Source organism: Lolium rigidum, chromosome 1, assembly GCF_022539505.1.
Source record: "Lolium rigidum isolate FL_2022 chromosome 1, APGP_CSIRO_Lrig_0.1, whole genome shotgun sequence".
Lineage (NCBI taxonomy): Eukaryota > Viridiplantae > Streptophyta > Magnoliopsida > Poales > Poaceae > Lolium > Lolium rigidum.
Window position 1 is genome coordinate 117,186,624 of NC_061508.1, and position 10,681 is coordinate 117,197,304.

The 10,681-nt window shown below is 45.5% G+C and overlaps 1 protein-coding gene across 1 annotated transcript; it reads left to right on the forward strand.

Moving 5' to 3' along the window:
* The first annotated feature begins 2,914 nt into the window (after positions 1-2,914).
* Positions 2,915-3,709, forward strand: LOC124680804 (fasciclin-like arabinogalactan protein 1). Its single transcript, XM_047215847.1, has one exon. The coding sequence runs from the start codon at positions 2,915-2,917 to the stop codon at positions 3,707-3,709; it is 795 nt and encodes a 264-aa protein (XP_047071803.1).
* Positions 3,710-10,681: the final 6,972 nt, after the last annotated feature.

Genomic DNA, 10,681 nt, shown 5'->3' on the forward strand with positions numbered 1-10,681 from the left:
TCTAGCAAGAGGTTGGAACTCTTGTAAGAATCCTACGTTTATATGGCAAGTTTGACATGTACACAATCTCTATACAAACTTCTTGCATTTTCTATGTGGTGCAATCAAACAAATTGTCTCTCTGATTTCTGTGTTTTTAATTCTAATAGGATTACACGTGTCATGAGGATTTATTCCTGCATTTCGGAAAACCTTGAAACCAAAGAGGCCCTAAAGAAGAGGCCCTAAAGATTGGCACTAGCTACCTCCTCTTTTTCAGACTCATTCGCTAAAGGGTGAGGCACTTTGGTATGTTTTGTATGTTCCATCCAAATGAATATTATGAAGTTTTATTATTTTTGTGAGCCCATGTTTTATGCGTGCAATCCTATCGAATCCTTGGATTCAAACAAGACCAAAAATAAGCGCACAATTGTCTATTTTATTTAGTTTAGGCATCTCATCCATATAGTTGGATCTCGACACAATGACCATTCTTTAAGAACAACAACACAATACCACCTTAATACACGTAGCCTAGAAATTATCTAGACGATCTCAGTATAAGACCGATAATAACGCGGACTTATGGCTCTCGGGTGCAACGCACCCCCATAGACCAAAAAAATATAATAATTTAAATAAGTCAAAAAAAATTTGAATCTTCCTGGAAATAAAAGATGATCAAGTTTGTATTCGTAAAAAAATGTTTGGACACGAAATGATTCCCATGGACTCCAGGGAAAAAAAGACAAAATTATGACAAAAGTAAAGTGAATAGTACCTGGTCATGGGGCAGTTCGAGTTTGTTTTTTTTACCCAGGATACAATAAAAGTAATTTCCTAGGAAAATATTTTGTTTCGGGTACAATACCTGATCATCTTTGATTTCCAAAAAAAAAAGTTAAAACTTTTTTTAATTTTTTTTTAAATTTTTCCAAGTATGGGGGTGCGTTGCACATGAGAGCTCCTTTGTATTTCCCCGATAATAAGCGCTATACTAGAGATTTATATGAAACATCAAAACCCCCGGTTGCCAATATGATGGATCCTATTTTTTCATAATTAATATATATCCCTAAGTATCGTAAGAAATATGACATCACAATTGTAACTACATAGATTACAAACATGCTAGAATTATTATACATCCTTAGAATATTTTCCGCGTCTTTTCTGATGTAGTGAAATCAACATAAGAGAACAAATCATTTTAATCATTCAATAAAATCAAACATTGTGTATAAAGCATGAGTTGAAGTTGAAGTAACATGCAAAGATACTAAATTATAGATACAAAATTACTATATCAAAAAGATGATATGATAGAAAACTCGCGATCATACTTCTTTTGCTTTAGCTGCCGAGATATAAACATGTTAATGGATATGCTGAAAAGTAAAATAATATTACTAAAATAGGGTTAGTTTTATTTATCTTAATTATGTCATATTGGCAACGGTAAGGAAATCGGTAATCTTTAGCTTGGCCGTGTCGATTACCATTAATAGCTTGAGTTGATCCTTTAACCCGATTAATCGGCCTAGTAATTGCTGAATCGGCCTAGTTTTTGAATAGTGTATATTGGTATAAAAATAAATGTCCAAGTTTTATCATGGGGACAATTGAACTCTAAAATGTTTCCCACTTTGAAGCTACATAAGTAACCGAGAGGAAGAAATACAAACCAAGGTAACAATTGTAACTGTTTAATTTGACCTAGCTGTTAATGATGATGAATTATTTTCATTTAATTTCATCAATGTAAATTAACCTCGCATACTAGTCCTACATCACACATATTTCTAATATCGAGCTAATATTACTTACAACCACGACGTGCGGGTGTTGTGATAGATGACACAATAATCACTAGTGCACAAATTTGGGTTGGTTAAAATTGTTAGTCACAGATGTGATACTTTATTTCCTATAAAATTGTTATAGTGCTAGAACCATACTTGTTTTCCTATCATAAAATGTGATATCCATGAAAGCATAACTTTATTTTTCAAACTCTTTCAACCTATTAAACATGGTTCCATTTTTTTAGAAAAAATATTCTTGCATTTCTGAGGGCCATCGCGCTAGTTTCAAAATTAAAGATGGAACTTCCCTTTTAGTCAAAATTAAACATGGTTTTGAACTGATCATAGAAATATGATTTTCTATTTTCACATTTATGTGTAGGGTGCACATGGTCGTTTTTTATGCCAAAATTCGCATCCGGCTATGCTAAGTTTCAAGATAATGTATATTGTGCGTGCACTTTTTCAAATGCTAAGTTGGATGCGTCCGGCCAACTCTCTCTAAACTAGCAAGTGAGACTAAACTTTTGTCCCACTCCATTGTCATGCATAATGGGCCAATTGGGCCTTCGGATTTTGAGTAATTGTGAACTAAATTAAATGGGTTGGGCCCATATTCGACAAAATTCCAACATTCCTTGGTTTGTGATTTTCTATATCGTCGTCATATTTCGCGTTCCATTAATACACATGCAGATGCTGGGGAAATTTTAGCCGATGGACCGAGGAAGGAAGTAGGGGTGGAGTGCACCGGCGATAACTCCATGCCAATGCTGACGACAATTTTCTCTGTATACGAAAAATACAACGCGTGTGCTCGTCACCGCCACATCCAACACCACAAAGATCCAAGCAGGAGTAGTGAAGAAGAAGACATGGAAATACGAGCAAAAAAAAGTTGCTAGTATTCCAGGTTGTAAGAAAAGGCAAATTACAGATGGAAAACGGCATGCTTTGCCAGTCAGTGCGCACGGCAAGTTACCTTAAACCCCAGGCTCATGTGTGCGGCATGGACATATCCAGCCACTCTCCATCCCACTCCCCAGTCCCACAGAGCTCGCTCACCAGTCACTCCTCACTCCTGCCCCGCTCCAAGCTCGCCCAGCACATACACAATGCGCCGACGCATGCATCTCGCCGCCGCCGTCCTCTGCGTCGCACTAGTGCTCCCTCTCGCGGCGGCCGCGGTGGGCAAGGCGACCGCGCCCGCGGCCCCGCCGGCGCCGCCGAACGTGACGGCGGCCATGGCGAAGGGCGGCTGCAAGGCGTTCGCGGCCCTGATCGCGGCCACCCCGGACGCGGCGTCCACGTACGCGTCGGCCGCGGGCGGCGGCATGACGGTGTTCTGCCCGTCCGACGACGCCGTCGCGGCGTTCGCGCCCAGGTACAAGAACCTGACCGCCGACGGCAAGGCGTCGCTGCTGCTGTTCCACGCCGTGCCGGTGTACTACTCCCCGGGGAGCCTCAAGTCCAACAACGGCGTGATGAACACGCTGGCCACCGACGGCGCCGCCAAGAACTACAACTTCACGCTGCAGAACGAGGGCAACGTGGTGACCATCAAGACGGGCGCGTCGGGCGCCGTCGCGCGGGTCAAGGCCACGGTCCTGGACGCCGACCCCGTCGCCGTGTACGCCGTCGACAGGGTGGTCCAGCCGGTCGAGCTGTTCAAGCCGGCGCCGTCCCCGACGCCGGCCCCCGCGCCTGCCCCGGCCGCCGACGCGCCCAAGGCCGGCAAGGGCGCCCACGCGCGCCACCGGGCCACGCCCGTCGTCGCGGACGCGCCGGGGCCTGACGGCGACGACGCTCCCCCGGCGGACCAGAAGAAGGGCTCCGAGAAGAGCTCTGCCGCCGACGTGGTACGCTCCCGGTGGTTCGCCGCCGCGCTGGCGGTAGTCGCTGTGGCCTCGACGCTTGCTTAGGGTATTTTCTTCCCTTGTCGGCGTCTGATCTGTTTGCTGTTATCGTGACCGTGGTGTGATGGCGTGTGATACGCTCGCGGGATATTGTGCTTCTTTCTCGGAAGAAATAGTTGTGTGCTCAATTGTTTTCTCTCATTTTTCTTGTTCCATTGGTAGATGTTCTTCTTTGTTCATTGCTGCTGCGAGATCAAAGCTGTGATGCGCGAGTGTCTTACTAGGCATTGATTTTCTTTTGGTCGATCTGTTGACTGATGAGTGCAGTCTGGAAGCAGAGTTGCTCCATACCATATTAACAGGCGCAATTTCCGCTTCAAATTATAAACGAGTCGTTACAACTTGCATCGAGGTATTCTTACAAGTCAATTTCTGGTTGGAACCAAGATCTCAGAAGAGCGATACAATAATAAAACAAATGAACCGATGGGTCCTTTGCTTGAACGGAGCGCCACCACTTGCCGGCGCTCATTCATTTCCTGGGGCTTGGGCTGTCGGTGGATGCTATCCGACTCAAACAGGTCAAACAACCGAAACCACGCATGGAAAGCAACAGGCAGTAGAATAAAGAGGGCAATGGCAATGAGGGGCGGTGGTGGAAAAGCTTGATGGTCATGGAGACGAGCGGAAAAGAGAAGTTCACAGTGTGCCGGAGCTAGAGCTTGAACGGTGCTCCCGCCACGCTGGGCCTCTACCACTGCCGCTGCCCACCAGTCACAGGGTTCCCAACATAGCCCAAACATCTTTTGATGCAGGAAAGCACTCGAGTGTCGAATCGGGCAAGGCGATTGATGAGCAGCGGTTCTGTGTCGGCCTCATCTAGGCTGCAGTGCTCACTGATCATTTTAGACGATTTTGGTTCTGGCCTACCACCTCCTCACGCTGATGCGTGAAATTGAATACGCCTGTGTTTTTCTTTTGGTCTTTGGATAACGTTGGTTTAGCAGGATAAAGCTGAGATCACCTTTGTCATGGGTTTTATTGCAGTTGTTAGCCTAAAACCATCACATTTGGATTTGAATTTATCAAATGGTGCCACTTCATGTTTTCGAGAGAAAATACCACCACATTTTTCCAAGTTTTATGCAAAAATGACTAAAAGCGAATTGTCAGTAGTTCTAACACTTGGGACCATTTTTGCCAAAGGTAATTTGTTGAGGTGGATTAGATCCCACATGTAAGCCCAACTAAAAGAAAAAAAAACAATGCTTCCAACGCATATGAGACTACCTCTAGTCCATCACCGCCTCCGATGACCACATCCTCGCCCCCAGCTTGCAGCCGAGTGCCGTCGTGGTTTTAGAGGGAGGAGCAAAGGATGAACTAGGAGCACCCTGAGCATGCTCGGATGGTTGGAGAAGGCCCGAAGGAGCACGTCCGTGACCTCGACAGCAGCAGCACGCTGTGAGGCAAGAACTTTTTTTGAAATGGGCGGTGTTGCAAGAACACATCGAGGAGGAGTTCAGGGATGCACTGCTAGAGCAAGGACTCTAGAAGGACCATAGGAACGATACAGAGCTCTAGTAACTGTTGGTTAAGTCCAGGACACGGAGGAGGAGCCAAATCGATAGCAACCGATGAACGGTGTCAGGGAAGATGGGTGGATTGCAACGATCGGGAGGTGCTCTGTTTCGTGTATTTGTGCGGGGAGGTAGATGGTGATGAGGTGGGGATGATGCGAGTAGGGACGGAGCTGCCTTATTAGCATTAGGGTCAGTTGACCCCAACGGACGTTGGAAAACCCTTCGCTAATTAGTACTAAGTGATGCTACCTTACGTAAGATGACACAAATGAATTGAAGATAATATAGAGCTGACCCGTTGAATTCATTTCCTAGCTTCGTCCCTAGATGCGAGGATCAGTTGGGCACGGGGAGGCCTATAACGAGGATCAGCTAGCATTAGGGTCAGTTGAACCCAACGGATGTTGGAAAACCCTTCACTAATTAGTACTAAGTGATGCTACTTTACATAAGATGACACAAATGAATTGAAGATAATATAGAGCTGACCCAGTTGAATTCTTTTCCTAGCTTTGTCCCTAGATGCGAGGATCAGTTGGGCACGGGGAGGCCTATAACGATGGCCCTACGCGGCGACCTCGACATCATGTTCAAGTTGCAATTAATGTTTATTGCTAAAACTTCAAAAAATGGTGTTTCTTTTCCAAAAACACAAAGTGCTACCATTTGTTAGATTTAGCAAGAAGTTGCGGTGCACGTGCTTACATATTTTTTCCGATAAATAACGCTTTATTACTTAAAAAATTTAAGCATTACTGAAATGCACACAGTCGCATAAACATCCTACATCCAGCGATATAAAAAGGTAAAATATAAAAGACGCAATACACATGATTAACACAGAACCAATATGAACATCTAGGGTGTTGGAGATCCAATCTGCAGATTACACTGTCATCTACGTTGGAAAAAAAAAAATCTCACCATGTCCTCCGATCGTATAGACACCTAAGCAAGCAAATAGATGATGACTTTTCGAAACAAAACAAAGTAGTGCACCCAATGCCAGGTTTGACCTACTTGAGGACATTCAGGTCGCCAACGGTGGATATTGGCATATTGCATAGCTCTGTCACATGCTTGCCACGAAGCTGGCCGTGACGCCTTGTGTGCGGTTCGGCCATGGCCACCGACACGATACGCGCGCGGCACCACCAGAGACACCAGCGGCCGAGAAGAGAGCAAGCGATGCCGCCTAAAGAAAAGCTCGCGCGCTCGCGACCGCCCAACGGCAACGGCAACCGCACGCGCATCAGCACGCCACTCGTACCGCACGTACGCGACGACGACGGTGAGCTAAGCCGGACAACGCCTGCACGCGCCGTCCAATGTCTCGCGGAGCGCTCGTCCTCGCCGCGCTCCTCCTGGCCGCCATGGCCGTGGCGCCGCTGGGCAGGGCCCAGACCGCCGCCGACGCCCCCGCGGGCGCGCCGGCCGCCGCTGACTACATCGACGAGTCCGCCTACGCGCCGGCCGTGGAGATCAACAGCTTGGCCGACACCCGCGCGCCGGCGCCTGCCCCTGGCCGCGCAGCGGATTACTGAAACAACTAATCGGTTCCATGTCACGAATGTGTTTTCGTTCGTTTGTAGCAAATCGTGCGTAGTAGAAGAAGCGGTGGCCTGCTAGGCTCGATTGATGGTCGCCGTATGAATATGTAATCTTTTCTTCTACTTGCCGACTTACGGCTGTCATCTGAACATTTGGTATTTGTAACGTCGATGTCAGGGCTCGTCAGTACTCTGAATATCTAACGTCAATGACCTGCTAGGCTCGACTGATGGCCGTATGAATATGATCATTGCTAGACATACCCGTACCATGATGGAGATGATGTGAAGAAGTAAAATTTCGGCACGAAGTCTTTGACCTGCGTTAGGATTATGAGAAGCAAAAGAAAAAATGTTGTTTAATCAAATATGACATCACAAGAAATGCAGAGGCGTGTGATGGAGATCCTTGACACCTTTGTGGACCGGGCTTTAACCAAGAAAAACACATCACTTAAAATGGAAAGCGAGTTTGCATTTGTTCAAGGGGTGGAGATTTGGCTAGTAAGCACATCCGAATATACGAAAGGGTGTAATTGGGTGTAATATTGAGGAGTTTTTCAGTGCGTGTGGCAAAGTTGAGAACTATTGTAGGGAGGAGATTGATGAGAAATATGGTCGTGAGGAAAGCTTCAACCCAAAAAAAAAATTGGATGCATTTGCAAGCAGCAAGAAGCGACCAACTTCAACAATGTGGTGATGTTTACTCTTCGTGGAGCCATTTTATTGGTGTGCATGAGGACATGAAACATGGTGAGTGATGCATACCTTTTTAAATAAGGAGTGAAGTTTCTCATATTTGCCACCCAAATTAGTTTGCATAGTGACAAATTTGAGATTAAATTTGCGCTTAACATATTGTTGGAAATTAAGGAAGACTTGATAAACATCAAAATATTTCTTTAGCAAATAAATCCATGTGAACTTGCTAAAATCATCAATAAAGTTTACATAGTATGAATGTTTGCCAACCGAGGTGGGTGTTATTCCCCATATATCGGAGAAAATTTGCTCCAAAGAAACAATGGAAACACTAGTAGAAGTGAGATATGGCCATTGATGAATCTTTTCTTGTTGGATCACAAACATATGAATTTATTTCATGCGAATTAGGTAGATTATTATGATGAAGGAATTTTTGAATAACGTGTGAAGAAGGATGTCCTAGTGATGATGCCACGTGGATGAAGACGGCTTGAGTGTGACGAAGGCGTGCTTGAAGGACCCGGTGGAGATAGGCGCAAGAGGATACAAGTTGCCGTGACATGGACCTTTAAAAACGATTTGTTTCGTGGCTTGATCCTTAAGAAAAAGAAGAACGGGTGAAATTCAACAAAGGCGTTATTATCAAGTTCAACTTTGCGAGTGGACAATAAATTTTTGGAAGCACTAGGAACATGCAAAATATTGCTAAGATGAATGAAATAATGTGGTGTACGAAAACTGAGTAACCAATATGTTTAATTTATGTACCTTGACAACTAGCGGACTTGATCGTGTCCCTTGTATTGCTCGTGAGTGGATAATTTGCTTAATTCACCAGTGATATGATCCCTGGCGCCCGTGTCCAGGTACCAATTTTAATCAACACCATAAGAGGCCGTGTGCACACCTTTTTCATCACTGTGGGAGTCGTCGTCATCATCATCATCACCATAGTGCCACCAACACTCGCTCGCGGGATGGCCATACTTCTTGCAAATTTGGCATGTGATGCCTTGATGAGGGGAGGGCTTGCGGTTGAAAGTGCATAAGAGCGTCCATGTGTGGTTTTGGTAATTAATGACAATCCCTATGAACTAATGTTTGCATTGAGTCATTTGTGTAGGAGGTGTCCATAGGCAATGCTTGAACCATAAGTTGGCGTCAAGGTTGCAGTACGAAGAAATGAGGTGCAAGTTCAAGATGAGTCAACTTGAAGAGCTCACATGCTTGAAGCTTGCCATTCATATGTGTCCACGGATATGTGAAGTTGCACCGAAGAAGATGCTCTGCCATAGTGGATTATGGGGGAGCAATCCACAAGACTTCATCAAAAAAGGTGTTCCGTCCTATTATGGTCAAGATCATCATCATCGAGCTCAAGTGAAAGGCGCAAGGTTAAGGTTTGCTCTTGATAGGGTTTCTTTCTTACCGGTCATGTGGTTTAGTTGGGAGACCGGTTTCTAGGATAGTGGTCGTTCTATCAAGGGGCTTTCAGGTGAGTAACTCGATCGTATCATTCGGAGTGCGATCAAACCTTTGAATACTTGCATCATCTATCTTGCTTGTTATTTTAATGTTATTCATGTGGTGTTTTAGATCTTGTGTTTGTTTCCATGACAAGCTCTATTTCATCGAAAACGAATTTCACATAGATCACTTATTGCGTTTTCGATATTGAGGTTTTTTTCTCGGTTCTCCGCGTTTAGAGGTTTCACTCTAAAATTCGTATAAAAATCTTCCCTACTAGTATCCATATTTCACTTTTTGTGGGGTAGCTCTTGTCGTCTCTTTTCTAACAAAATTGGTTTCACCTCGATCGTATTTCCTAGCTTAAGTTATTGCGGTTTTAGTATTTGCTTTTTTCCTACTTGCTCTTTATTTTATCTCAAAAAGTTGAGCAACGTTTTGAAAAGGAAAAATGGATGGCCTGCGTTGGCCGTGTTGTGCAAGTGAGCAAAGATATACTCCATAGGAAATGCAATGCACTTAGCTAGCTTTTGGTTGGATCGTGTCATGAATGTTTGCAAAATGAGCTAACTAGCTAACAAACTTGGGCTGGCCGTGAGTGGTGTCCAAGCCGGCACTACCGGCTATGAGCTGCCGGTACTACCGGCCGGTGCTGACCAGCAGTACCGCCGCAGCTACCGTTCATGTCGCGCTTCCTCCCAGTACACTGCACTATCTGACCTGTACCAATGCCGGTACCGACTCCGGTGGCACCACCCGCGCGCGGCCGATGGTTCCGGCCACTACCACCGGTGGTACCGGTCTGCACCCGCCCACGCGACCACGCCTCGCCGCTCCTGCTGTTGCCTTGCCCCACGCACTCTGCACACCGGCGGTAGTACCTCTCGTAGCTGGCCGGTACTACCGGCCCAAGCAGGCCAGCTACAAAGGGTAGAAATCGGCCAACTCCTTCTAAGGCATCTTCCTCCCTCTTTTGTTGGGGTCCTTCTTCCTCCTCAATTCCTCAAGCTCCTTCACCATTCTTGTTGACTTTTGAGCTTGAGATTTCTCTCCCCATCTAATGATTCTTGCATCTATTTGAGAGAAAGGTTGAGGAGATTTAGATCCACACTTTGACCAAACCAAATCACCTCTTTGTGAGGAATTTCTTGGGATCTAGATCTTGGAGAATTTTGTGTTCTTTTTATTGTTCTTCCTCTCTTATTCCCCCAATAACTTTTGTAGCTTTGTTGGAATTTGAGAGAGAATGACTTGAGCATCTTTGTAGTGTTCTTGCCATTGCATTTGGTGCATCGGTTTAACTTCTCCGCGGTGATACGTGGAGGTGAAAGTTCGTGAGATATTCACTTCGGGAGCTTGTTCCTCTTGGGTCTTTGGATCCTAGATGGCTTAGTGGTCTTTGTGATCTTTGTGGTGTTCTTGGGGACTCCAATTAAGTTGTGGAGACTCTTCAAGGGCAAGGCCTTTGTGGCGATTTATTGGGAGCCTCCAATTAAGTTGTGGAGATAGCCCCAAGCTTTGTGCGGGTTCGGTGACCAACCTAAGATTCCATAGTGGATCGAGGACATCCCTTTTGGTAGGAATTATCGAGGAGAATACGGTGGCCCTCGTGCTTTTGGAGTGATTTGTCCTCCACACCGCTCCAACAGAGAGTAGCACTCGCAAGAGTGTGAACTTCGGGATACATCATTGTCTCCGCGTCACTTCGGTTATTTCTATACCCGAACTCTTTA